The sequence below is a fragment of the Drosophila santomea genome, unplaced genomic scaffold (assembly GCF_016746245.2).
Source record: "Drosophila santomea strain STO CAGO 1482 unplaced genomic scaffold, Prin_Dsan_1.1 Segkk79_quiver_pilon_misjoin1_scaf, whole genome shotgun sequence".
NCBI lineage: Eukaryota > Metazoa > Arthropoda > Insecta > Diptera > Drosophilidae > Drosophila > Drosophila santomea.
The window spans coordinates 181692-206821 of record NW_025319012.1 but is presented as its reverse complement, the minus strand read 5'-3'; the positions used below and the strand labels follow the sequence as shown (position 1 = coordinate 206821).

The 25130-nt window shown below is 47.3% G+C and overlaps 8 protein-coding genes across 14 annotated transcripts; 5 read left to right on the top strand and 3 right to left on the bottom strand.

Moving 5' to 3' along the window:
• Positions 1–2463: 2463 nt before the first annotated feature.
• Positions 2464–4134, top strand: LOC120457769 (odorant receptor 47b). The gene is made up of 6 exons (XM_039645266.2): positions 2464–2597; positions 2669–2837; positions 2900–3417; positions 3479–3686; positions 3865–4023; positions 4084–4134. The coding sequence occupies exons 1-6, from the start codon at positions 2464–2466 to the stop codon at positions 4132–4134; spliced, it is 1239 nt and encodes a 412-aa protein (XP_039501200.2).
• A 2219-nt stretch (positions 4135–6353) lies between these two features.
• Positions 6354–13817, top strand: LOC120457786. The gene is made up of 19 exons (XM_044006731.1): positions 6354–6426; positions 6610–6957; positions 7020–7301; positions 7360–7492; positions 7560–7702; positions 7881–8067; positions 8530–8642; positions 8714–8974; positions 9030–9158; positions 9277–10035; positions 10144–10603; positions 10690–10877; positions 10952–11130; positions 11241–11380; positions 11438–12089; positions 12147–12316; positions 12369–12632; positions 12712–12837; positions 13374–13817. The coding sequence occupies exons 1-19, from the start codon at positions 6354–6356 to the stop codon at positions 13426–13428; spliced, it is 4662 nt and encodes a 1553-aa protein (XP_043862666.1). The 3' UTR covers positions 13429–13817.
• Positions 12901–13224, bottom strand: LOC120457787. Of its 3 annotated transcripts, none has more exons than XR_006356537.1 (2): positions 13170–13224; positions 12901–13087 (listed from the first exon to the last, which is right to left on the bottom strand). XR_006356537.1 is itself a non-coding variant. In XM_044006737.1 (2 exons), the coding sequence occupies exons 1-2, from the start codon at positions 13199–13201 to the stop codon at positions 12954–12956; spliced, it is 195 nt and encodes a 64-aa protein (XP_043862672.1). In that variant the 5' UTR covers positions 13202–13213; the 3' UTR covers positions 12901–12953. The 3 variants fall into 3 exon arrangements, 2 of the variants coding, with proteins under 2 accessions (XP_043862672.1, XP_043862673.1); XM_044006737.1 differs by having other exon boundaries at positions 13141–13213; XM_044006738.1 differs by having other exon boundaries at positions 12901–13081; positions 13141–13213.
• A 431-nt stretch (positions 13818–14248) lies between the features above and the next one.
• On the bottom strand, positions 14249–16200 carry LOC120457768 (probable serine/threonine-protein kinase cdc7). Its single transcript, XM_044006734.1, has 2 exons — positions 15974–16200; positions 14249–15915 (listed from the first exon to the last, which is right to left on the bottom strand). The coding sequence occupies exons 1-2, from the start codon at positions 16122–16124 to the stop codon at positions 14546–14548; spliced, it is 1521 nt and encodes a 506-aa protein (XP_043862669.1). The 5' UTR covers positions 16125–16200; the 3' UTR covers positions 14249–14545.
• A 314-nt stretch (positions 16201–16514) lies between these two features.
• LOC120457783 (farnesyl pyrophosphate synthase) lies at positions 16515–18505 on the top strand. The gene is made up of 6 exons (XM_044006735.1): positions 16515–16778; positions 17054–17148; positions 17222–17433; positions 17491–17852; positions 17913–18139; positions 18198–18505. Exons 1-6 carry the CDS (start codon positions 16597–16599, stop codon positions 18377–18379), a joined length of 1260 nt encoding a protein of 419 aa, XP_043862670.1. The 5' UTR covers positions 16515–16596; the 3' UTR covers positions 18380–18505.
• LOC120457782 (CWF19-like protein 1 homolog) lies at positions 18381–20594 on the bottom strand. 2 transcript variants are annotated; one of them, XM_044006733.1, is made up of 8 exons: positions 20479–20594; positions 20248–20409; positions 19859–20190; positions 19481–19798; positions 19316–19421; positions 18929–19257; positions 18713–18870; positions 18381–18657 (listed from the first exon to the last, which is right to left on the bottom strand). In XM_044006733.1, the coding sequence occupies exons 3-8, from the start codon at positions 20111–20113 to the stop codon at positions 18516–18518; spliced, it is 1308 nt and encodes a 435-aa protein (XP_043862668.1). In that variant the 5' UTR covers positions 20114–20190; positions 20248–20409; positions 20479–20594; the 3' UTR covers positions 18381–18515. The 2 variants fall into 2 exon arrangements, with proteins under 2 accessions (XP_043862668.1, XP_043862667.1); XM_044006732.1 differs by having other exon boundaries at positions 20248–20414; positions 20479–20576.
• A 13-nt stretch (positions 20595–20607) lies between these two features.
• LOC120457795 lies at positions 20608–21840 on the top strand. The gene is made up of 3 exons (XM_044006736.1): positions 20608–21136; positions 21203–21322; positions 21388–21840. The coding sequence occupies exons 1-3, from the start codon at positions 20951–20953 to the stop codon at positions 21757–21759; spliced, it is 678 nt and encodes a 225-aa protein (XP_043862671.1). The 5' UTR covers positions 20608–20950; the 3' UTR covers positions 21760–21840.
• Positions 21841–22192: 352 nt separating this feature from the next.
• Positions 22193–25067, top strand: LOC120457721. Of its 4 annotated transcripts, none has more exons than XM_039645221.2 (3): positions 22193–22455; positions 23754–24143; positions 24819–25067. In XM_039645221.2, exons 2-3 carry the CDS (start codon positions 23825–23827, stop codon positions 24920–24922), a joined length of 423 nt encoding a protein of 140 aa, XP_039501155.2. In that variant the 5' UTR covers positions 22193–22455; positions 23754–23824; the 3' UTR covers positions 24923–25067. The 4 variants fall into 4 exon arrangements, with proteins under 4 accessions (XP_039501155.2, XP_043862764.1, XP_039501154.2 ...); XM_039645220.2 differs by lacking the exon at positions 22193–22455 and adding an exon at positions 23320–23471; XM_044006829.1 differs by lacking the exon at positions 23754–24143 and having other exon boundaries at positions 22205–22455.
• The last annotated feature ends 63 nt before the right edge of the window (positions 25068–25130 follow it).

Here is a 25130-nt window from a genome sequence, read left to right as displayed (position 1 = left end):
TTTTTCCACGTCTGCGGTCGCGCACTTATTACCAATTGCTTCTGCAATAAACATGAAAATGCGCTCATTGAGCTTGGTCCACTTCGAGTCCAGAGTCCATAACGGTTAATGGAGGATGCGAGTCCCTCGTGTCCACCGTACATCTTCCATCCAGCTTCAGGGTTGGTAATTATTGGAGCTCTGTAAGTGTCGACCATCTCTGGCTCCATTTATGTGTCTTTTGGAGTATGGTAAATTTGAGTGGAAGGGTTCAGCTGGGCCGAGTGTCACTACTCTACTTCTAAAACCCTGAAGTGGCTGATAGTCTGCAGTATGAATAAGAAAGATCCACTTTGTCAACTATTTTCTAAAGTAGCACGACAAGTGTTTTAATTGAATTCACATCACGCACTTTAATTATTTATTAATACAGAACGGCGTTCTTTATTCCTCTGCAACTCTTAACTGGTACTTAAAATCAGGTGTCGAACCACAATCTATATGGCCACCGTTTACGCTACGTCACTTTTGATTGCTTCTAAAGTTTTATGGCTATCGCGGAAATAAGTGTCCACCCAAGTTAAGAAGTGTAATTAAAAAGTCTAGCATTGCCGGAGGGTATGCGTTTTATTGCATTTGGCGATCATTGAGAAAATCAGGTGTCAATCGGAGGTAATTTCGGCAAACACACTGATAATTGTTATAGCTTTCGTTGCTCAGATTGAATAATTAAAACCCAAGCCGGAGGCGAATCGTCATTACCGAGAATCCCCATTGCGTGTGGCTGGTTATGGATGCGTCTCTGCGGTTTTGATGGCTTGATGGCCATGGGGTTGCGTGTGCGTCCTGGCCAAGATCCAATAGCTCCATTACCCTTCGGGCTCTGGGAGGCCGAGTTCCTGGGCCTATCCATCCTATCCATCCATCGCCACGGCTGATTGACAGCCAACAAGCCAAATGCATTTCAATTAAACGCTAACCGCTACGAATATTTCCATTTCTGGGTGACTTACTGATACCGTGTGTGTGTGTGTATGTTTGCTTGTTCCCGTGTCTGGTCAGGTGTGCTCTGATCTGCAGTTTTTTCGTGACCAGAGTCAGGCAATCCAAAGCAATCCGAAACGAACCCAAACCCAAACACAAACCCGTAGGAGAACAATTCCAGAACAGCGGTCAACTCATCAGTATGCTGTATAAATTAGAGCATCAAACGGCGCTTTGCCAACTCGGAACTGGTCTATACTGTTAGTGCTACAGCACCACTATCCACTATCCACTACTCACTATCCACTAACCCCATCCACCATTCAACTATTCAACTGTGGATGAGGTGGTGCATGTGGTTGCAATCGCTTCTGGCTGGCTTCGTATGGAATGGGATGGAATGAGTTTGGATAGGATGGCATGGCTTGGAATGGAATGGAATGGGTTGGGATGCGATGCGATGCGATGGAGTTCAATGACGAGGCGCGGAGTCATCGACGCAACTTGTGCACATATTGTTGCAAAATTGATATCAATTTGTTTTAATGGCCGGCCCATTATGGTACCATTATATGGTTAGTCCGTGGGTTATAATAAAACACACTTTATTACAAGCATTACGGGCGACGCGCGCCAACAGGCCAACAACTGTGGGGCTATTGACTCGAACTGCCTGGACTCCCTGGACTCCCTGGACTCTGCGGACTCAGGGGTCTGGTCTAATCCCAGATTGATTCCAATGGCCTTGCTAAATGCCCATGTCCAGCCATCAGACGGTGGCATTAGCATGTTGGCATGGAAGCGGATGTCCAGTTGGCCTTCATAGACACCAGAACCACTATCGAACCGCCTACCAGGCCGCGGGATTATGAGGAAAAGTGTGCTGGCGAAATTTGAATATCGAACTGGATTTCCCTGGGCTCATATATCGGTGTCTCTGCGGGGCCTCCGGGGATCCTGATTAAGACATAACTCATTGTACACAGTTTAGATATGCAGATGGCGTCCACCCATGGAAGTGATATGCTACAGGAAGTTTATGAGCCAGGTTGATTGAACCTAACTCGGCGCAACTATTTGCTTCGTTGGGTGGAGTGAGGAGCACTTTGCGATGATCATGTTTTGCTATACGCTTCAAAAATTGTGAATAAACAGAATTCGCCATTTATGCAATATATTATACATTGTTCTTAATGATGCTGATGATCTAATGGAGCACCTGAGTCACGCGAATCCAAAGCCAATGCTGGGTTCATTGAACGATGTGGAGAGTGACCGAAGGGTCCATCAAACTATTTCATCCGATGAGTAGCTGGAAATCGATCGGAGCAGTGCGATTTGCAGCACATGTTCTCAATGCAATCAAATCATTTAAGGAAATCTAACTGGTGGGCGTTTTTTGCACAACAATTGCTTATAAACATGGTAATTAGACCCTGGAGGCCTCCTTGTATAAAAGGAACTGGCCGCCCGGCCGAGGCACAGTTCATACTTTGCGCAATGAACGACTCGGGTTATCAATCAAATCTGCGCCTTCTACGGGGTTTCCTGGACGAGTTCCGATCGGTGCTGAGGCAGGAAAGTCCCGGTCTCATCCCACGCCTGGCATTTCAATATGTTCGCGCCTTCTTGAGGTGAGTCTTGCATCGTCCATCGCTCGGTTCCATCTATCTTGTATATAATCCACTTTTTGCATTGCTCGCAGTTTGCTGTGCCAGTATCCCAACAAGAAGTTGGCCAGTTTGTCGCTGTACCGATGGATCAACTTTTTCATCATGGGCAATGTGATGACCATTTTCTGGACCATGTTCGTGGCCCTGCCCGAGTCGAAGAACGTGATCGAAATGGGCGACGACTTGGTTTGGATTTCGGGGGTGAGATCTCCTGATTCACCCACTCGCAAGTAAACAAACTAATGCTCACTTCTGCCTGATAGATGGCCTTAATTTTCACCAAGATCGTTTACATGCATTTGCGTTGCGACGAGATCGATGAACTTATTTGGCATTTCGACTACTACAACCGGGAGCTAAGGCCCCATCATACCGATGAGGAGGTGTTGGGTTGGCAGAGACTCTGCTACGTGATCGAATCGGGCCTATATATCAACTGCTTTTGTCTGGTCAACTTCTTCAGCGCCGCTATTTTCCTGCAACCTCTGTTGGGCGAGGGAAAGCTACCCTTCCACTGCGTCTATCCGTTTCAGTGGCATCGCTTGGATCTGCACCCCTACTCGTTTTGGTTTCTCTACATCTGGCAGAGTCTGACCTCGCAGCACAACCTGATGAGCATCTTAATGGTGGACATGGTGGGCATTACCGCGTTTCTCCAGACGGCGCTCAACCTCAAGTTGCTCTGCATCGAGATGAGGAGACTGGGGGAAATGAAGGTCAGTGATGAAAGGTTCCACGAGGAGTTTTGTCGGGTGGTTCGCTTCCACCAGCACATTATCATGTGAGTTTTACGTCGCCATTTACGAATATACAAGTATAGGCCGAAATATGCTTTTTGGCAGGTTGGTGGAGAAAGCCAATAGAGCTTTCAATGGCGCCTTCAATGCTCAGCTGATGGCCAGTTTCTCACTGATTTCCATATCCACTTTCGAGACCATGGCTGCAGCTGCAGTGGATCCCAAAATGGCCGCCAAGTTCGTGCTCCTCATGCTGGTGGCATTCATTCAATTGTCGCTGTGGTGCGTCACTGGAACTTTGGTTTATACCCAGGTGGGTCATTACTTAAACATTTCAGTTATACACATTATAAAAGACACTTTAGTTACATCAATAAATAAACAAAAAATATACAGTCACGTCTAGCCCTTCTTAGCTCCGCTTAGATATTAAACCCTAATCGATGAATTTGTGAATTTTAAGACTTTCCCTGCTCTCTTCTCATCAACAGTCAGTGGAGGTGGCTCAGGCTGCTTTTGACATAAACGATTGGCACACCAAGTCGCCTGCCATCCAGAAGGACATATCCTTTGTGATACTACGAGCCCAGAAACCACTGATGTATGTGGCCGAACCCTTTCTGCCCTTCACCCTGGGAACCTATATGCTTGTAAGGATACAAACATATATTAAAAGAAGGAAGAAATATATATCAATCGTCCACTTTCAGGTTCTGAAGAATTGCTATCGTTTGCTAGCCCTGATGCAAGAATCTATGTAGTCAATAGTGTATATGGCTTGTGAAAATAAAAGTTGGACTCTTTCTGGGCGTTTGCATTTGCATGGCTCGTTTGGGTTGTCGCCGCGCCCATTGACACTCGGTTTCGACAATGGGGTCGACCCACGCACACCCAGCGGCGACAGGTGCAACCCACCTGCAAAGTGCAGAGGAGGAGCCCTAGCTCGAGCCCGACCCGAGCCCCAGCCCATGATGCAGTGCCTCTGGAGCCAGCCTCGAACTTATTCAGACGTGACACGCATTGTCATGATCTGACCCAACGTCAGACAAAGAGGAGCGGTGATCGTTTAGTATTTGGTATTAAGTATTTGGAGTTGGAGCAGATGCTGCTCCATGCCCTTCACAAGTGGGAAAGTCGCCCGTGTCCATGAAACGTTGACCGGCCGAAATGTCATTATGTGCCATGTGCACATTCGGCCAGAACGAATAGCTCCACCACTCTCAGAACTTCAACAACACACCCAATTCAGTCGGTGCGTGCTCTAATGCACTGAGAAAAATCTGAATGGTCTGCCAACAAATGTTATTCCCTTCTTGTTATATTTAATTATGCATTCTATTAATTTTTTATCATATCTGATTATTCTGATATCCATCTTCCATCTAGGTTTCCTCCGGAATACTGATTTGTGTCCAGTACTCATCATACAAGGATTCTGTGATCTTACATTATACTTGAAAATCTCTTCAACTATTATTCACGGTGTAGCGGCGACTCCCCAATTTGGAGGGTGGAGTGGGTGGTTAGTGGCCGGTCGATGGGAGATGGGCTTTTGTCAACTTCGGTCTGCTCGCCGCACTGATTAACATTTGAATGGCAATCCACGTACGAGCATTTAGAACATTGTGTCCGTGGCTCTTTGTTGCTGTCTCCACATCTAATTAATTCGCCCATTTCGACCATTGTTGCCATGGAGTCGGGGCCGCTGCCCCCGCAAGTGGTAATCGCATTGGCAATCGCGATGGTAATGGTAATCGTAATGGTCCAACCACCGATCCGACTGCAGACCAGCCGCAAAGTTGGGTTCTCGAATTCAGTTTGTCGCGCCATATTCTAACGATCGGTCGGGTTCGGTCCCCAATAAAGTTTGCAATACCATTAACCGGATATCCTTGCAGCAGTAAACGGTATTCAAACTAGTGACCTTCAAACATGAGTTCCGACTTACAAGTGATGAATATCATACAATACACCATTATCTTATGTGTCTTAAGGAAAATACCTAATCCTGTATGGGGTATAAATCTCCCAGGACATTTGGTACAGAGAAATGGAAAAATATGAACGTTTTAGTGTAGGCTTACAAATAGTTATGGGACATAGCAATAAATGAATCAAAGGATTGCCTAATGATAAACTCAATCTATCTCATTTGAAACATTTTTAGTATAAATGAACATTGCCTTAGAAGGAAAAAGGCTATAAAGAGAAAGCGTAGAATATCATTAATACCTCCTGATCCTTTACAGTTCGTTGCGATAGGTTCCCATAAGTCCGTTTGTATTTAACTCCACCAATCTCATTATCTATAGACAAACTTATAAGAAAAATAGGATCACTAAACGTAGGCGCAAGACCTTTAATGGTCCTGAATAGCTCTCTCCTCCAAAGTTGTAACCTTTCATAGTCAATTTCACAATTCTGGAAAAGCATTCGGAGTTCAAAGCGACACTTTCCAAGTACAGCCACCACTTGAGGTCAATAGCTAACGCTTTCCGAAAACCCACTTCGCTTTTGTGGCGATGGGGTTGTGCGGAGAGCATAAAGAGTTGAGTGGACAAAAAGCCGGAAGCGACATCCGGAGTTGCGGATCGATATGAGTGGGGCGACACGTAGCTCGGCTAGATTTTCGTTTAATGATCCAAATTCACGTTACGCATTGTGCACATTATGGCGGCAGAAAGGCAGAAATATATTTAACTATTCATGTGATTTTCCCATTTTCCACCCGCCACACTGCTCGCCGCGGGGAAATTCTCCCTATTGAGGTCGCATACTCCATGTCATTTTGCTGGCCAATGAACTAATTAGATCATGTCGGATAAACCAGCGCGACTAACCACGAATTCTGTTTCCAGCTAAACGCTAAGCACGCAACAGTTTCGATACCCAAATCCAAAAGCCAGGTTGCGGTGAAAATGCCGCGATCAAGCTAGAAAACCCCATTCCAAGTACTCCAAATCGAACATAATCGTACAGCATGGGACCTGGAAGGGGATTACACCTGCTGCTGACGGCCCTAGTGGTTAGTCTAAGCCTTAGTAAAATTAATGGTAAGTAAAAACTATGTATGTACATACACTTATCAGAAGTAAATAAATAACTTCAGTACCTTATATAAATTACATTGCCAAAGACAGCTTTGCATTTCCTACCGTAGATATAATAATGTAATCTTAACACAACATAATCTTTAGCTACTATAGCCTAGTGATATAATAAATTCTCCTGTGCAGGTCAAACCACCTGCAAGAACGGCCTAGGCCGAGTGCTCTATGAACGATTGCCCAACCAGCAGCTCCAGGGCTACGACGATGACGTGGTGCGGGATACGGCGCCACCATTCCGAGTGCTGGAAAAGTGCCAGGACCTATGCCTGCGCGACCGATCCGGCTCCAACAACCTGGTGCGCACGTGCACCAGCTTCGACTTCCAGCCAGGCAGTCGGATCACCTCCTTTGGAGGCAACTCCGAGTACGAGGAGTCCCTGTGCTACTTGACATCCGAGCAGGCGGGACCCGAGGGCATCGGCAGCCTCATGCTGGTGCCCAATAGTGTACACTTTAACGAGATCTGCCTGACTTGTAAGTGCATGCTGATGATATTATATTGAATTATTTATGATATAATATCCCTAAATCCGTAGCCAGTCGCCCGGAGAGGGAGTGCCCCAGCAGAAGATACGTCTTTGAGAGGCATCCCCGCAAGAAACTGAAGCTGCCCATCAGTGATATTAAGGAGATTACGGCTGCCAATCGCTCGGACTGTGAGGATAAGTGCCTGAATGAGTTCTCCTTCGTCTGTCGATCGGCCAACTTTGACTCCACCATGCGCTCCTGCACGCTGAGCAGATTCACCCGACGCACCCATCCCGAGCTGATGGAAGACGATCCCAACTCCGATTACCTGGAGAACACCTGCCTAAATGGTAAGTCTAGATTATGGTCCCCAACTCACTTGGACTCACTCTTTGAACCATTGATTAGCCGAGCGGCGATGCGATGGCCTGGCCGTTTTTGTCAAGGAGGAGAACAAGCGCCTGGGTGGCCCCTTCGAGGTGGACATATTCAACAACATGACGCTGGAGGAGTGCCAGACCATGTGCCTTCGGGCCGAGAAGTAAGGCATATGCATAATATCTCTATTTCAGCGTCATTTAAGCTAATTGCACACCGCTTTCCCGCAGATACTTCTGCCGATCCGTGGAGTTTGACGACCAGAGCAAACAGTGCATCCTCTCGGAGGAGGACTCCATATCGCAGAAGGATGACATTAGCATCAGCTCCAGTCCCACACACCATTTCTACGATCTGGTGTGCCTCGATAATCGTAAGTGGCTACCGTAAAGGCGATCTCGTGTGAGTCGAGAAAAGTCAACAGCGACAACAAGATTACAGTGGTGCATCCCATCACAACGGTTGCATCCACTTGCATTTCCCCAAAACCATCTCCACTGCCACTTCCACTTCTACGTCTACTTCTACGTTATGTTGTATTCCCGTTGCAGAACGAGCCAACGATTATCCAGATAACTCAGTCACCTCGCACCTCTTCTCCAGCGGCCGGCGGCCAGATACAGCATTCCAGCGGTACCGCAACTCCAGGCTGGGCGGTGAGTTTCACTCCGAGATCACGGGCCGTTCGCTGAGCGAGTGCCTGGACGAGTGTCTTCGCCAGACGAGCTTCCAGTGCAGGTGCGTTTTCGGCCTCGGAAGTTGCCGTTGCCATTCTTGTTTTAATACCCTTGCGAAAGGTCTTCTTAGTTCAACAAATACTATGCCATTGCTTGAAGCATACCTTATAAATAAGCTCTTCTTTACTGAAATTATTCGTTCCTATCGTTTAAGTTTATGTTTAAGATAGTCATAGAAGTTATTGTGTAAATGAGAGCAACCCCCTAACTTTAGACTTTCATGGAAAAGACCAACTTTAAAGATATCTTTCAATGCAACTAAGTACAATTTGAGTCTACTGTGGCAAAAATAATACACAGCACCTTAAGTTCTTATCAAATCGTAATCATCATACATATTCCGTAATGCAGTAGTTAAGATAGGGTTTAAGTGTATTCCCATCCTCGACGCATGGCTTTACAGTGTTTGTGGTTCTCCTACTGCCTCACTAACCCAACCACTCTATCCTATCGCAAATTACAGGTCTGCGGTGTACAGCGATCGTTTTCGTACTTGTCGCCTGAGTCGGTACAATCAAAAGGACGGCATGCGCATTATATACGATGCTGATTATGATTACTACGAGAATCTAATGTGTAAGTGGTTAGAGGAGGTGCTAATAGCGGGCCAGTAATCCCTGACATAGCTGCTGGTTCTCTTCTTGCAGTGAATGTGGTGGGCGGAGGCGCCGATGGCGATGGCAGTGGGCACGGTGGCAGCAACGATGGCAAGCGACCCGGGGATCAGTCGGGCAGCAACTGGAGACAGCCTAATAAGCACGACGATCGCTACGGGTCGGGTGGGTCAAGTGGCGGAGGAGGCTCGCATGGCGGAACGGGTTCTGGTGGCTCAAGATTGCCAGCGGGCGAGGGCGTCGACTATGGCAGGCCATACGATCGTTATCCGGACATTGCGGGCAATGAATATGGTAGGCAGTGCACTTTATGATCTCTAAATACACTGCTAATATACTTTTAAATCAGATCGAAATCCGTATGGCGGAGATCGCGATAGAGACCGCTATCCACCAGATCGCTATGGATCCCGGTACCCCACTGGAGGAGATGGCATTGGCTACAACAGACCCTATGATCGTTTCCCTGATGATTATGGTAAGTTTACTAGTTGTTGAGGTTCTTAACCCTTAATCCCACAACCAGAACTACCATACACGACCACACCATTCTAATGCTAATTCTACTGACAACTAATTCACTAACCCCACGTCAGATCGGTATCCAGCGGGTGCGGGTGTCAATGGCGAAAGGGACCGAGACCGCGATAGGGATCGAGAACGCTACCCAGTAGCTGGTGACAGAGATCGCTATCCAGGCGCTGTAGATAGAGATAGGTACCCAGGAGTCAGGGATAGAGATCGCTATCCCGAGCCTTACCCGCCGGAGCGCTATGCGGACAGATACGGAGATCGACGGTATCCGGAGCGGGAAAGAGATCGCGAGCGTGATAGGTTGCCCTACCGACCACTACCCTATCCCGGAATCAATGACAACAGCCTGCCCAGTGATTTGCCGCACACTCGACCCTATCCCACCGACGACGATGCTCCCTTCCGGCCCTACGGATATGGGGGCGGACGCTATGGAGAAAACCGATACGAAGGCCGATACCCTTCTCGATTCCCTCCCAGCCGGGAGCGGGATCCCGTGGGCGGCTACACAGGCAGAGATGCTCCCGACAGCATATTCCCGGACAGACGCTACCGCCCCTCGTCGATGGACTCTCCTAGGTATCCCTATCTGCCAGACTCGCGGGGACCACCGGGAAGATATGATGATATCGTGCATAGTGCCAGGAGACCTGAACCCGACTCGGCCAAGCGATATCCGCCAGCGCCTATTGCTCCAACGGGCAGCGCCAGCAAGTATGCCTCCACCCCGAACCGGTTTCCGGTAGGCAACGATCGGTATCCCATTGACATCTACAAATATGGCAACCGCCCGGGACCCAATGATCTCGGCAGACGACCAGGTAAGTACCTCGGGAAGGGACTAACCAACTACCAACTTGTAACCCGTAACTCAATTGGTGGCAAGAGCAGTTGAAAAGTGATCTATGCTAACCAGTATACCCAACTAGGTCTAGAGCGTCCACCACCTCCCTTCTACGATTACGACTACGAGGAGCGGTATGGCGATAGATACGGACCCTACGATCGGGAGTACGATGGACCGCCGGGAAGAAGGCCACCAAGTGGTGGTCCTTATGGCCGCTACGACAGTCCCTTTAATCGTCCCTATGGTGGTAATGGCCTAGACGATCGTCCCCTTCCCCTGCCTGGTCTGGGTCTCGCGCATCCACCCACTCCGTACGGAGGAGGTGGAGGAGGTCATGTGGGTGTGGGCGTGAGTGTCAACTCGGGTCCCCCGCGGCCACCAATCACCCGTTGCGAGGAGAGCGACAACTTTAAGCAAATAGCCGCCAGGCACAAGATGCGTCGCCACTTTGTGCGACGGGCTCTTATCGTCCCCAGCCTCATCCAGTGTGAGAGGGAGTGCATCGAGTCGCGGGACTTTGTGTGCCGCAGCTTCAACTACAGGTGGGTGGGGAAGGAGCAGGACTGAAGATGCAAGATAATCAGTACACGAGCCGCTACAAATTCACATTGTAAATTTCAATTTGCAGAGACTCGGCTGCCTCCGGCTACGAGGACAGAGATAGGGATCGCGACCGGGACCGAGACTCACCGAACTGCGAGCTGAGCGACAGAGACTCGCGGGAGCTGGACATCCACGATCCGAGCACCTTCGACGCCTCCAACTATGACTTCTACGAGCGCAGCATTGGACGCAGCGATGGCGAGTGCATGGACGGTTGGTGGTTACCCTATTGAAATGTAAATCTTTTATATTAAAATAAACTATATTGTTCGAACGATATAATCTAGTCACGCAAACGTGTAACGAGGAAGGCATGGAGTTCACGATCCGCACGCCGGAGGGCTTTTTGGGACGTATATACACCTATGGATTCTACGATCGCTGCTTCTTCCGTGGAAATGGTGGCACGGTCAACGTACTGAGGCTCAGCGGACCACAGGGATATCCCGACTGTGGAACTCAGCGGGTGAGTGACTAAGAGTCCTCTAGAATATATAGTTATTTGAACAACTTTCATATTTTCAATTTTCGTTAGACCCCAATTGCAAATGGAATTATAAATTTTATATCTTGCAGTACGGCGATACTTTGACCAACATAGTGGTGGTTCAGTTCTCGGACAATGTGCAAACCAGCAGGGATAAGCGGTACAACCTCACCTGCATCTTCCGTGGCCCTGGAGAGGCGGTGGTTAGCTCTGGTTACATAGGAGCTGGGTAATGCTGATACTCAATCTAACGATCATAACTTCTGATTCTACAATTCTTTTTCAGCTCCGGCAGTCCAATCCCCATTGAATATCTACCGGCGGAGAACACTCTCAGTTCCAAGGTGCGCTTGAGTATTCTGTACCAGGGCAGACCCACTACCACCATTGCTGTGGGTGATCCTCTGACCTTCCGGTTAGAGGCACAGGATGGTTACAACCACGTTACCGACATATTTGCCACCAATGTGGTGGCCAGGGATCCCTATTCCGGACGCAGTATACAGCTAATAGACCGCTTTGGATGCCCCGTGGATCCATTTGTTTTCCCCGAACTAGACAAGCTGCGCGATGGCGACACCTTGGAAGCCCGCTTTAATGCCTTCAAGATACCTGAGTCCAATTTCTTGGTCTTCGAGGCCACCGTTCGCTCCTGTCGCGAAGGATGTCAGCCAGCCTATTGTCCTGGACCAGCGGGTCGTCAAGAGCCTTCCTTTGGTCGCCGAAGGCGATCTCTAAACACCACCGAGATACCCGAACCGGAGGCACTGGCTCTGGAGGGCAGCAGCCAACTGGAGGCATCCACACTGGATGAAGTCACCGTAGTGAACAGCACCACCGTGAGTGCCACACTGGGTCAGGCTCCTCTGAATGAGACTCAATCGGGCGAGAAGAGCAAGGAGACTGAGGAACCTGAGCAAGTGCGGGAAATGATTGAGGTAAGTGTTTGATTGGTCGCAGGGGATATTCTGCATAGGCTAATAAAATCGATTAAGGTCTTTGAAACCCGCGAGGAAATTGAGAAGGAGTCGTATCCCCGCAAGCTAGTGGCCCCGGTGGAAACAGTGTGCATGACTCCGGCTGAGTATCATGGCCTAATCACAGCCATTATCCTGTTAATGATCCTGCTATTCAGCATCACGCTGGTAGCGGGCCTGGGATACAGGTAGGATGCCTTCAACGGGCAAGAGATCAGTGCTAATTGGCGCCTTTTGCAGACGCTACTGGAAATCCATCTCCAAGAACCGACTTGTGGACCGACACTCGCCGATCCACTCGCTCGGACACTCCCATTCGTCCATACGCACCCATGAGCGCTTCACAGAGATCGGACACATGCCCAACCTGAATGGAGGAGGAGGTGGAGCAGGGGCAGGAACTGGGGGCGGAGCCAATCAGAGCGCATCGAATCGGGCCTCAAACGCTTTTCGCACCAACATGTCCATGTTCGGCGGCTCATTACACAAAACATTTGCCACGGGGTGAGGAACGGCGAGTCGCCAGTCGCCAGTCGCCAATCGCCCAACCGGTCCACTTATGGGGAGTTTTATGTCTTTACAGCAACTTGGCGCGCATGTGCCAGCTGCCAGTGATAAATCCCATGCGTAGCACCAACCAGAGTAGCCACCAGTTCGAGGATCCCAGCGAGCCCATTTACACGGATCCCTCGCTCTTCGAGCGTTCCAGGCAAGTGGAGGGCCATCATAATGTAACAGATCCGCAGACAGAGTCCCCGACCACCGTTCGCAATTGTAAATATGTTCGCCTTTATTCCGATTTGTCTAACCGTCACGTCACCACTACTACAAGGGTCTGCAGACGCAGAGGCCCACCTTGTTGCAAAGTCCGTCCCGTCCTCCGGCTATCTGGCAGTTGGTACTGCACCAGTCGCCTTGCATCTGGCACAGGCCTTGGAACGTGGGCATCTCACCTGTAACTAAACCAGAAGTTAACTCCCAAGTTAGGCACAATCTCCAACTGAAATCAGACATGCATGACCACCGACTAAACAGACTAACAAAATAAGCAGGCAGAGGCGTAGGTTGTCCATGCTGATGAGCTGTCAGATTCCGACTAAAAAGCAGGCTTGCTGGTTGCGAAGGCGATAAACCATATCAGCCAAATGAATCTGAACTCATCACTCCCGCTCTCTTACGAAATATTTGGAATAATATTGAGCTAGCTGATTAACGTTTGGTCGTTTTGTTTTCTTTCGTTCACAGATCGCTGCGAAGTCTGACCATGGTGGCCGAGTCCGAGGATAATCAGGAGGTCTGAGATTCCAACTCCAATCCTCCTGTGATTAGTTGTAAATAAGCTAAAGGTTTCTAACTCCAGTTAATCAAAGACAACCCGACAAGTAAACACATACGCTAGCCAAATGCGTGGGGCCCTCGAACATTCGATGGTCCATCAAGTAGCCTAAGCTAAGAATCGCACCACTGACCAGTATCCAAATATTATGATCTTATGCTATTTACCATAATTTATCTAAGGCTAACAACAGAAAACACAAGCAAGTAATTATTCTCCCTACCAGCTAAGATATGAAACGCAATAAAGCCTAAACTTATCCATATCACCGCCGACTTTCGTTCTGCCCAGAGGAATGCAAAGCTGGTCATTAATCAGCGTGCAGGATTGCAGTTGCAGTGGCACATTGAGCCGCTTGGCCATTCGAGGGTTAACGAGCTAGGCCAATTGCCAGTTGCAGTGGCACTTTCCGCTGCAGACAGTAGCCAGCGGGGCTTTGCGGTTGTGCAGCAATTGCACTTGCATCCGCTCTGTGGGCAATCGGCGTATCGGAGGATCGGAGGATCGGTCAAAGGCCACTCATAAATCAAGCAACAGGGCGGCTACTGAACATAACTGAAATTATGCCTCAGTGGGTCACGAGGCTTTACATATCATTAGGAACTTCTTTCTGTATGATGGCTACACTGAAGCTAATTACTTGTGGCGATGCGGTTGCAAACTTTCGAGCCAAAAAAGCCAGCACCATCAAAATTCATAAAAAATACAACCATATACAAATTTATCAGTTACAGGAGGAAAAATGCTCATTTTTATACTCTCAACTACACATAAATTACCAAACTTTCATTTTGGAAAGTCACCTTCCATTGAGTATATTTTAATAAGAATTTAAATAAATTAAGACCATTCATTATATTCTTAAACATATATAAAACATAAATTAATGCAGATATGGAATTCTAATTGCTGGTCTTGACTAGCACATTTGAAAAGTGTTCGAGAGAACGTACAGCTTTGCAAATGACTTCTTGGTGGGAAATTTGACCAAAGCGACGCAATTATCTGACAACCGTCTAACGAATAACATAAGTTAAGGATAATAGATTACATTATTTACAAGTACCTAGTAGATAGCCCTTTAATCGTCGAAGAATAGTATTTCTAGGATTCGTTTCTGTGCACTCTTCTTCCGTTCCTTGTTCATCTTAAGCAGCTCCGTGGTGACTAATTCCCCCAGCAAATGCTCCGACAACCGCTGCACACCCGGATGATTGGGCGGCGCCTGAAATTTCCCGAAGTTGGAGGGGTGCGAACTGCTTGCCTGATGTGGGAACTGCTGGTACAACTGGAAGAGGAAGTCCGTGTTTGACGGAAACATGTTCTGGTGCTGTTGTTGCGGCTGGTTGTTGTGGCTGTTATTGCCGCTGGGATTGTTGCTCCCGCTATTACTGCTACTATTATTCCCACTTCCATTGCCCCGCTGCATGGGCATCGAATTGTTGTAGTGATTCTCCTGCTGCATCAAAACCTGCGGCTCCATCAGATCATGGCTGTTATCATCGGAATCGTCGTCCGAGTCATTGCCAAAGTGGCTCCCATTGCTGGTCATCTGGTTGTGTGCATTGCCATTAAGCTGAACACGGGGTTTCTTCATATGGAAATTGCCAGATGCCGAAGAGTCTAAGACATCTCCCTTGGAGTTATAAACGTGTGACTGTTGCATCTGCAGGGTGGAACTGTTGCCGATTGAAGCGCCAGTGGCGCTGGAAGAGGAATGGACCACCGGAAGTTGCTGTTCAGAAGCCGGCGACTGTTGCTGCGCTTGTTGCTGCTGCTGCTGTTGTTGTTGCGGCTGCTGCTGCTGAGGATGATGGGTTCCTGCCCCAATTCCTTGCAGCGGCGACGACAGCGGTGACTTCATCGAGGATGATGTTGAGGTCAGACTGCCGGCGCTGTTCTGGGCCCCGTTCATGCCCACGGCGCCATCCTTGTACTGATCCTGATAGCCTTGCGAGGAATCCGCCATCACAGCTGCCACGGCCGCCGCCTGTTGCTGCATTTGTGACTGTGATATGTGCTGAAGCTGCTGTGAGGCCACGGCAGCCGCAAAATCCCTGAACACCTGGTCAGCCTCGATCTTAACCTGGCCATTGACGTTTTCCAGCGCAGATGCAGCGGCGTTACTCAGAGCACTCATTGTGTGCTGCTGATCCGGTTGGTGGTAAAGGTGACCTTGCCCTGAGCTTCCAAACTGAGACACATTCTTCATGGAGCCATTCGACTTATCCACCTGGTATTCGTTGTAGCCGGAGCTGTTGGCGGACTGCGGAGATGTTAGGAAGTTTGGCACATGGCGATATGACTTGCGCGGTTGGATGTGCTGGTCCAAGAACTTCATCTTCTCCAGGTATGGACGCGACAGGTGTTCGTAGACAGGTGGATCGCCCTGCTTCCGCTGCGAGACGTAGCGTTCGCGCAGGTACTTCCACCGCTTCTTGCACGTGTCCACTGGAAAGGAGGACAACATTTATAGAGAAGGTCTTCCGGAGGAGCGCCTCTTCCTCACCATCCGTGCGCAGCTTCATCGCAATCAGCTGCCAGGCCTCGTCCTTAGTCTCGTACTTGCCACCATTGGCGCCGCCGTTGAGGTAGTACTTCTGCCGGTTGTAGATCACTCCGTGCTGCGCCACCTCGTCAATTAGCTGCTCATCCATCATTTTAGTTTAATTCGCGTTTTCAGCTGCCAATTTGCCTTTGGTGTATGTCAGGCCATTTCCAACACTGTCGACAAATGCATCGAAACAGTGTGGCCAAAACAGTTACAGTAGAGTGTAAGATATAATTTTAAGATCTTGAATTTAAAATAAATAGTTTTTATACTAATCATAATTATATTCCGCAGTAAGTTTATTTGGTTATTATAAAAAGCAAAAATATCAAAAATAATTACAACAGAAATATTTTCTGATCTTTTATTTTTATCAAATAACATACCTTAAAATGTAAATTTGTACTTCCCAATATCAACAAAAAATAAATTCCGCCATAAATAGTTGCTATAAACTTATTTATAGTTATTGTTAGCGTTTCTTTCGCGAATCCCGATTCGGTCACACTGGCAATTTGGTACCCAAAGTTGAATTGCCGTTTCGTGAAGCGAATAGTTACCTGCCGATAATCATAAATAAAATGTTCAAACTCGCCCGTATGCTCCTGCCGCAGCAGCGGATCCTGGCTAGCCCGCTGCGTCTGCAGCGCCTGATCTCCACCAGCGACGAGGTCAACGCAGAGCCCATTCTTAAGTCCATGGACACCATTGGCGGCCTCCCCACCGAACTGGTCAACGAGCAAAAGCTGAAGAAGACTAGCAGGTAATCAATCTACCGGTTTTCGCACTTGACCTTTGCCTGTTTGTTTTGTTTACGTTTCGACCGGTATGGTATGCATGTATCGGATGCCTGATTTGGGCGTGATTTCGGATGCGGAGTTTTGGGGTCTGATTTGCTTGATTGGAAGTGGGGGAGAAAGTTTGTGTATTACCCAATTATGCAGTCACGTAGACCAGAGATGTGTACATGTGTGTGTTTGTGTGCGTGCCTGGTGTTAGTTCTTGACTCCATTGTTCTCAACTTTGTTTTGTCCACAGAACCTTATCGACGCTCCAAAATCACTCGGTTCCCATTGCCGCTCGCGTCACGGTGTCGAAAGATGAGAGTCGCGACTTTATGGCCGTCTTCCCAGGTGAGATTTGTTTATATATGCCCATTATTAATTATCATGCAAATACTAATGCTAATTCCGTTCCGATTTGCAGATCTTGTGCGTGACATCACCACCGTGACGAAGGCATACAATTGCAGCGACGCAGCCAAATGGTTCGCCCAGGTCCTCCAGTACAATGTGCCCAGGGGCAAGAAGAACCGCGGCATCCTCACCGTGCTCACGTATAAGAATCTTGTTCCCGCCCAGGATCTCACGCCCGAGAACATAAAACTGGCCCAGTATCTGGGCTGGTGTGTGGAAATGGTAGGAGTTCAACGCAAAACGTAGTTTTCCTACTACAAATTATCGGACATGTTTCAGCTCCAGAGTTTCTTCATCATCTCAGACGATGTGATGGACAACAGCACCACCAGACGCGGTCAACCCTGCTGGCACAAGGTGGAAAACGTTGGCCTGACTGCCATTAACGATGCTCTTATGATCGAAAACGCCATGTATGCCATTCTTAAGAAGCACTTCAGCCACTTGGACTGCTATGTCGCCCTAATGGAGCTCTTCCACGAAATCACATACATCACTACCTGCGGACAGTCGTTGGACCAACTGAATTCGAACCGCTGTGTCTCGGAGTTCACCATGGAAAACTACAAAGCAATTGTCGAAAATAAGACTGCATATTACTCCTTCTACCTTCCATTCGCCCTTGCTTTGCACTTGGCTGGGTATGCAATGATATCATATATATTTCATTCCGCATACTAACTCTCCGATTTATTGTTTAGTTTTAAGGACGCAGAGGCCTTCCGACAGTCTAAGACCATTCTCCTAGAAATGGGCAACTTTTTCCAGGTTCAAGATGATTTCCTCGACTGCTTCGGCAATCCGGAAGTGACTGGTAAAATTGGAACCGATATTCAGGACAACAAGTGCTCGTGGCTGGCAGTGGTGGCGATGCAGCGAGCCAATGTCGAGCAAAAGCAAATCATGGTCGATTGCTATGGCAAAGAAGGTAATAATAGGTAAACTAACCCTCATAATTAGACATTGACTATTGAATTTACTTGCAGAACCAGCTAAAGTAGAGCGAGTGAAAGAACTGTACAAGGAACTTGGACTGCCATCCACATATGCCATTTTCGAGGAGGAATCGTACAACATGATTAAAACTCACATACAACAAACCTCTCGCGGGGTGCCTCACCAAACCTTCCTGCAAATACTCAACAAAATCTACCAACGTGACTCCTAAATTACTTGAGCGCAACGACTTTACGAATATTTTTTAATTAAATTGTAGTTTTAGCATTTACATGGATGAACTGTTAGCAAGGGCTCAGCAATTACAACCGATATGAACTTTTTACTATACATAAAATGTTCTTTGCTTAATCGTCTGTAAAATCAAAAGGCGCAAAAGCCTTTCGAAAATCTTCCACATACACCACTTCTTCGTCCCTATCGAGGAGGCAATCCTTCCAGTTCACTTTCTCGTCGCAGTTAAGAAGATTTTCCGAACAGAACACGTCCCTGAAAAAATGTGTTTAGTAAAGAGTTGTAAGCTTAAATCGAGAAGCTAACGCACCTTGCAAAATGAATGGGAAAGTGTTTCATTTGCCGCGTTATAAGTGTGCCATCGTCGGGTAACTCGGCCAGGAAATAAGGGCCCATTTCGGGCAGCATTTTTTCAGAATCCAATGCCGGAAGTGTCTCGAATTCCAGATTAAATTCCTCCGCCTTATCCTGAAATGTTTTGTACTACATAACATATTTTATTAAAGGTCGAATGTTGTGAGCTTACCTCAAAACTGTGTTTTATCTTCCAGGCATAGCCTTCTTCAAAGGCAAGCACGTTGATTTGTAGGTGAACGGACTTGTAGTGTCGTTCAGTAAAGCACACCACTTGACCTAAGGTTTTGAAAAACTTTCGCAAAGCTGCCTTGAACTTGTTCAGTTCCTCCCAATCATCTGGACTGAGTTGGGCAGCGCAGGGCACATGTTTGGTGGACAATATCATAACATGATGCTTGTTGATAGGTCCTTTGGCCAGAGCCAAGTAAAAATGTTCGCCCACAGTGATAATAAGATGCTTCTCCACATCAGGTGAGGATAAACAGAACCAGCATTTATCTACAACGATAGGAAAAGTATTAACGATGCAGCTTTTAAGGTATAGCATTAGACAAACCTTGCTCAATCTGTTGTATTCTAGGTCGTTTATCTCTTTTATTATCACCGCCTTGGCGCTTGCGACTGCCACCATTCATGTCGAAGAAGTACTGTCGACTTTCGGACTGAAAAAGTAATAACTTTAGTCACTTGAGGTATTTATAGATATTTAAAAGTAACCCACCGAATCATTTTTGTTAATAGCACCGCCTAAGTCTAAGCCAATAAAAGGACACGGAATTTCATTTGTGGTCTTTTGCACCAGGTCCAATAAGCGTGATTTGTCTACTGGCTTAAGGCTGAGTGCATAGATGTACTTGGCTTTTTCAGCATTTCCCACTTCCGCGAGGGAAATGAAGCGAGTGCACAGCTCAAACTGCGTAGTCTCATCTTTGGGCATCCGAAAAGGAGCGCTTTCGTAGTGCGCTCCATTAATGGCACAAAAATGATAGCGCGGCTTTATCTCACGACAAAGAAATGATACCAGATTGGATGCTGTGGCCTAAAATGAGGAATACCGTTGTTAAATACATAGTAATGCGAACTGTAGATGTAGACGTACGTTTTCATTCTCCTGCATGCCGAATGGCCATTGCGATGTGAGAAGCACATCCACGCCGCGGTACTCCGTTGAACAGTTTTTGGACACCAAACACGAGTTCCTTACGGCGATGACATCGGCTTTGGTGAACTCGTGTTCCGAGCCAGCGGAATCTGCAGTGCCCTGAGCCTCCAAGCCACTTAGATAGGCAATTTTAACGCCACTGCTCAGCGTGTAGACCCCACGTCGACCGAGATACGTGAGATTGGTGCACATTTCACCGTCCGCCAGATTTTCAAAGTATTTCCCGTGCTCCTTTCGGTTGGGACCCAGGATGTATGTGGGTACGGTGACTAGGGAGAAGAAGAGCTTTTAGAGAGTGGTTCATGATTAAATTCCACAATACTTACTATGTTTAAATCCATTTTTGTAGGCAATCAGTTCCTCGTTTTGCTTGTCTTCGCCGAAAAAGTCACCGACGCAGCAAAGGATTTCAAAGGGTCCCGCTTTTTTGTTGACCTGCTCCACGCGCTGAAATAGTTGCTTGAAGCGACCTCGCACATCGCCGACAACTAAGCTAGGAGAAATAAGCAATATTAAACCCTTAATTCATATTTTTTATAACATGATTTTTTACTCACATTTTGGTGCCCGCGTCCATTGTTATCGATAACTGAGCAATCGTTTCACGCTTCTTCATGCTGGTACTGCCAACTTGATGCATTAATTGGGCGGCAAAACTCGAAATTGAAATCCATTTGGCCTATTGATTATTTCACAAATATTAAATTACTCGAAGCCCAATCATGTTCTTTAACCGGAATTTAAACATAACTCGCAATTATTGCTCATTTCGAACACCATGACACACTTTGCAGCGGCATTTCCCAGCACCACAGCTTTTTCGGCAATTGCTGTTTAATTGACCGAAGAACGTTCTATGCTTATATAACGAACTATAACCTTACTGCAATGTCAATGGCCCAAAACATGACATTATTTATGACATTGGCCCCAAACAGCAGCAGATTGCAACAATGAACTTTTGCTGGGCTTTTCTGGTCATGCGTGGCTGGCACTATTAAGTGGCCATTACTCTTTTCGTTCCATTAGATGTGGAGCTGCGTGAGGGATATAAAATGGGCCGTGCGACTTCATATTCATATCAGTCATTTTATTCACTCAATCGCAGCTATGTCGCCCAGTCAACATCTTGTGATCTTCGCTTTGCTGAACCTATATACTCGTCTAGTATATGGCCAAACCACTATTGATTGCCAAAGACCGCCGCAACTAGTGGTGGGTTTTCAGTTTGGTTTTCTGGAATTTAAAGGAGATTGTTAACGTATTTTCACACTCTTCTAGGATCCAGCACTTTGCTGCAAGGATGGGGGTCGCGACCAGGTTGCCGATCAGTGCACACAGCGGATTTTAGGAGCAGCAAATGGACAGAAGGCAGCTCCTCCATCATTGGACACGGCAGCAGTGAGTAATCTAAAATAATTGGGAATTATTTAAAAGTTACATTACATAATAAATGACCTACTTAGTGCCTCGCTGAGTGCATCCTCACTTCCTCCAAGTATATCGATGGGCCCCAAACACTGAACCTGGCCAACATACGCAGTGATCTCTCATCCAAGTTCTCCAACGATTCCCTTTATGTGGAAACCATGACCATGGCCTACTCCAAGTGTGAGCCCCAATCGCAGCGCAGACTGGCTGTTATCATGCAGCAGCAACAACAGGCGCAGCAGCAACAGCCCCAGCAGCAACAACCAAGATGCAGCCCCTTCTCAGCCATCGTCCTCGGGTGCACCTACATGGAGTACTTCAAGAACTGCCCCGCTCATCGGTGGACTCAAAATGCCCAGTGTGCTCTGGCCAAGGCCTATGTGACGCAGTGCGGTTTGGGTGCCTAACATCCCTAATTGATGGGGATGGTGCTTGTACAATGTATATACATTTATAAAAAGTAGTCATTAAATAAGAACCAAATTATCTTTTTATATTCATCTAATTTTGAATCACTTAAAGGCAATTATAGAGATAAAATTACCTGACGATCACACCTGCAATATATAAAAGTATCTGAGGCAAAACATGGGCAGGTTTTCAGATTATCTCCCATTGCATATAAATAGACTACAAGAGACACAATAAAATATTAAGAAAATGTTCATTTACATTGATGTTTTGCCCGTTATTACTAAAAGTACGCACCAAACAAATGTTTGCTCGTCGAGTTTTAAATTTTTGCGCCATACGATTGATAACGATACCTTTCAATCGGCTATTTAGTGGGACCAGGCCACTGTTGGCTTAGTACCGTATACAAGTCTGCAATCTATCGATGAATCGTAGGGAGTACAACATTTTCGTCTGACAATCGCAGCTTCCTCTTCTCCCAGTCGTTTTTTTTTCGTAATTGTTGAGATAAAGTCGCAAGCGGAACGCCCGAATTGTGTTGCAGACGCACAAGTGCTCTTCCAAAGACATACAGACAATCTTGCAGTGATCCAACATGGTTGACCTCACCGACGCCGGCTCGCCGTTCCAGCAATCCATTCCCGACTTCGCCTTCTACGTGCCGGCAGTTGTTGTTTTTACCCTGGCAGGTGAGTTTCGGCCGACCCCCTCCCCACATTTAGCTACCCCCCTTAGACCCATCCCCTCCCAGTGTTATGCATGTAATATCTTTATAGTCGTAGCGAAGCCGCGACTAAATGGGTCGAAAGACTTTCACCAAGCGAGCAACTTAGTCGAATGCTTGCTAGCCGTTTGTAGTGCACAGCTGTTGGATGTTTGGTTTTTCGTTCTTATCTGTTTTGGTTTGAGATACTTTCCATTTTGATTGCCTTTGCCAACTTGGTCCTACGTGTTCTATCTGGCCACTTCGTGTCATTCCGGTTTTCTTGCGTACGTAGCCAAAAGTTTGTGGTTCTCGAGAGCGATAATGGCCCTCTGATAAGGAATCGACCTGCCACCAATCAATGGTCCCACTTGTACAGTCAAACCTCCTCCGAAAAACGCACCTTTCGATGAAATCAATTAAGAGTTGCTAGCACATTTTCGCATAGATCTTCAAAGAGACATATTGGTTCCAAAAGTAACTTTATTGGGAAAGTCATTTGTATATGGGCATGGGTAATGTTTTATAGGGGGCGAGATTGGGGATATGATCCCGATATAAAATGTATATTGGCTTGGAACTTTGGATTTTATAAGTTTATGAGTTTTAAGTTCTTTAGAAACAGTTCGGGAAGTTCGAGTTGAGGAACTGTGGGCGTGAGCATTTGTGGCTATCTTGTAACATCGAAGCCATCTATCTCTCGCGAGTGAGACTCTATGTGTTCGTCTGTCCGGCACTGATTAGTGGCTCTCCCTTATCGCATATACTCTACCCATATGCTCTCCACAATGCCAACTTCTTCGCGATCACCTTTGGAAATATGCTGACGAAGGCAGGAGGCACACCGAAAAGCGCAGCGAAAAGTCAACTACTGGGCATATCTGGGAATAATGAAATACAAGCGACTGATTACACACGAGTGCGGGCTTATATTCATATTGATTTTAATATAAATTTTAGAGAGACTCATTCAGTCCTCCCAAACCGCAGAAGCCAAAGCACGTAAGCACCGGCGATCTATTAACTAAAATTAGTTAGCATTGGAAAGTGTGTGATCTGGGGGGAAAAATATCATAGTTTAAGTGATTAATGTGATTTGTACAATAGCTTTAGTCGGTATTATCTCTGCATGCCGCGTGTCAAACTTGTGTTAAAGATAATCAAAATTTTGTTTTGCCACGTTGTTTGTTTCTGTGATTTTGTTTGCCCCCCAGTAGCATGCTGAAGTGCAGAAACTAGAACCATAAACCGAATACCATGATTTCCTATATACCATCCATTCAGACGCGAACCGCTAAAGGCGAGAGCCCACAGAACACAGCCCGTAAATTAGAGCCGCACACAGAGATTAGATCATGGCTGAGGATCCGGTGAACCAGCAGGCATTCGCTGAGGACGTGGCAGCTGCTGCTGCGGCTGGAGGAGCCGGTGGTTTTGCCGGCCCCGAGCCCGGACACTCCGACTTTAAGATGCCCAGTGCCGACGAGATCTGGAAGCTGGTCGAGGGCATGGAGGGAATTTCGGACGACGAGCGAGCCGAGCTCCGCGAGAGCATCTTTAACCCGAAGCCGCCGTCGCCGGAGGACTTCATGCGCCAGTACGGGCATCCGGGCCACAGTTCCCGGGAGTACCTGGTGTTCTTCGTGATGCTGGCCCTCATACTCATCGTCTTTGGTAAGCGTCCTCCGGAACGAGCCACTGCCGTTTAACCCCTATCGGGCGCGGTATCCGCACCCACCTGGGTTTCTGGTTAAAAGGCGATAAGGTTTAGGAGGCGGCCCTAAGCACTCTAAGCACTCACACTCACGAGCCTCGGCTAGAATGTTTGCTTCGTTTATAGGCGTTCGATTTTCGATAAGATCCACCGCAGACACAGATAGAGTGGAACCCTATAGGCAGTACTTGCCAGAGACCCATGCCGGCCTGTAGTTGACACCTAGACCCTTTTCCGAAAATTCCGCAACATGAGTTTGTCGGGATCCAGTGACGAGCTCGGCGTTATCGAGCAGCTGAAAAAGGCCGTAGAATCGATCGTGGCCAAAACGGGGCCCAGCAGCAAGTTCTCAATGGATCTGGTCAAGCGGATCGGCGAGATGCAGAGCAAGCTGGAGTCCCTGGCCGAAACGGATCGGCATGTGTTTCTCGCCGAGATGAAGGACAAGTTCCAGGAGACGATAGGCAGAATCGAGGAGCGAATAGTGCAGCACGCCCACTTCGCACAGACCTACTCCAGTTCCATAGTGTCGGCAGTGATCTTTCTCCTGGTCTCCATATTCGGTCTCAGTTCCCTTGATCTCAAGACGTAACCAAGTCAGCTTATTAACCGTCTGCCTTCTTTTCGCATTACAGCCCTCTTCGGCTACAAGTTGTACAAATCGCTGACGGAGAAGGAGCTCAAGAAGCAGGAGAAACTGAAGAGCAAGCAGCAGAAGAAGGCCAAGAAGTCCAACTGATGGAGATGGAGGCGAAGATAGCTTGACGTAGTACTTTCCGGCCCCGAGCCTTCCATCTTGTTAATCAATACAATCGCCCTGTAAATGACAAAATCATAAGCCAGTAAACGTAATAAAATAAACGGTACCCCATAACTCTTTTAAATGCCACGGTAATTGTGTTGTTACGAGGAGTCGAATTAATTGCCATTAAAGTACGGCATCAGGA

Excerpts from the sequence above, each read along its gene's own strand:
- LOC120457769 (XM_039645266.2), top strand. The coding sequence starts at position 2,464 with ATGAACGACTCGGGTTATCAATCAAATCTGCGCCTTCTACGGGGTTTC. Across the intron at positions 2,598-2,668 it reads TATGTTCGCGCCTTCTTGAG|TTTGCTGTGCCAGTATCCCA; the intron begins GTGAGTCTTGCA and ends CATTGCTCGCAG. Across the intron at positions 4,024-4,083 it reads CCCTGGGAACCTATATGCTT|GTTCTGAAGAATTGCTATCG; the intron begins GTAAGGATACAA and ends GTCCACTTTCAG.
- LOC120457786 (XM_044006731.1), top strand. The coding sequence starts at position 6,354 with ATGGGACCTGGAAGGGGATTACACCTGCTGCTGACGGCCCTAGTGGTT. Across the intron at positions 6,958-7,019 it reads TAACGAGATCTGCCTGACTT|CCAGTCGCCCGGAGAGGGAG; the intron begins GTAAGTGCATGC and ends CTAAATCCGTAG. Across the intron at positions 7,302-7,359 it reads GGAGAACACCTGCCTAAATG|CCGAGCGGCGATGCGATGGC; the intron begins GTAAGTCTAGAT and ends ACCATTGATTAG.
- LOC120457787 (XM_044006737.1), bottom strand. The coding sequence starts at position 13,201 with ATGGACAACCTACGCCTCTGCCTGCTTATTTTGTTAGTCTGTTTAGTC. Across the intron at positions 13,088-13,140 it reads TTTAGTCGGTGGTCATGCAT|TTACAGGTGAGATGCCCACG; the intron begins GTCTGATTTCAG and ends CTTCTGGTTTAG.
- LOC120457768 (XM_044006734.1), bottom strand. The coding sequence starts at position 16,124 with ATGATGGATGAGCAGCTAATTGACGAGGTGGCGCAGCACGGAGTGATC. Across the intron at positions 15,916-15,973 it reads GATGAAGCTGCGCACGGATG|TGGACACGTGCAAGAAGCGG; the intron begins GTGAGGAAGAGG and ends CCTCCTTTCCAG.
- LOC120457783 (XM_044006735.1), top strand. The coding sequence starts at position 16,597 with ATGTTCAAACTCGCCCGTATGCTCCTGCCGCAGCAGCGGATCCTGGCT. Across the intron at positions 16,779-17,053 it reads AAGCTGAAGAAGACTAGCAG|AACCTTATCGACGCTCCAAA; the intron begins GTAATCAATCTA and ends TTTTGTCCACAG. Across the intron at positions 17,149-17,221 it reads CTTTATGGCCGTCTTCCCAG|ATCTTGTGCGTGACATCACC; the intron begins GTGAGATTTGTT and ends TCCGATTTGCAG.
- LOC120457782 (XM_044006732.1), bottom strand. The coding sequence starts at position 20,561 with ATGCATCAAGTTGGCAGTACCAGCATGAAGAAGCGTGAAACGATTGCT. Across the intron at positions 20,415-20,478 it reads ATGGACGCGGGCACCAAAAT|CTTAGTTGTCGGCGATGTGC; the intron begins GTGAGTAAAAAA and ends TATTTCTCCTAG. Across the intron at positions 19,799-19,858 it reads GCATGCAGGAGAATGAAAAC|GCCACAGCATCCAATCTGGT; the intron begins GTACGTCTACAT and ends TCCTCATTTTAG.
- LOC120457795 (XM_044006736.1), top strand. The coding sequence starts at position 20,951 with ATGTGGAGCTGCGTGAGGGATATAAAATGGGCCGTGCGACTTCATATT. Across the intron at positions 21,137-21,202 it reads AAAGACCGCCGCAACTAGTG|GATCCAGCACTTTGCTGCAA; the intron begins GTGGGTTTTCAG and ends ACACTCTTCTAG. Across the intron at positions 21,323-21,387 it reads CATCATTGGACACGGCAGCA|TGCCTCGCTGAGTGCATCCT; the intron begins GTGAGTAATCTA and ends TGACCTACTTAG.
- LOC120457721 (XM_039645221.2), top strand. The coding sequence starts at position 23,825 with ATGGCTGAGGATCCGGTGAACCAGCAGGCATTCGCTGAGGACGTGGCA. Across the intron at positions 24,144-24,818 it reads CCTCATACTCATCGTCTTTG|CCCTCTTCGGCTACAAGTTG; the intron begins GTAAGCGTCCTC and ends TTCGCATTACAG.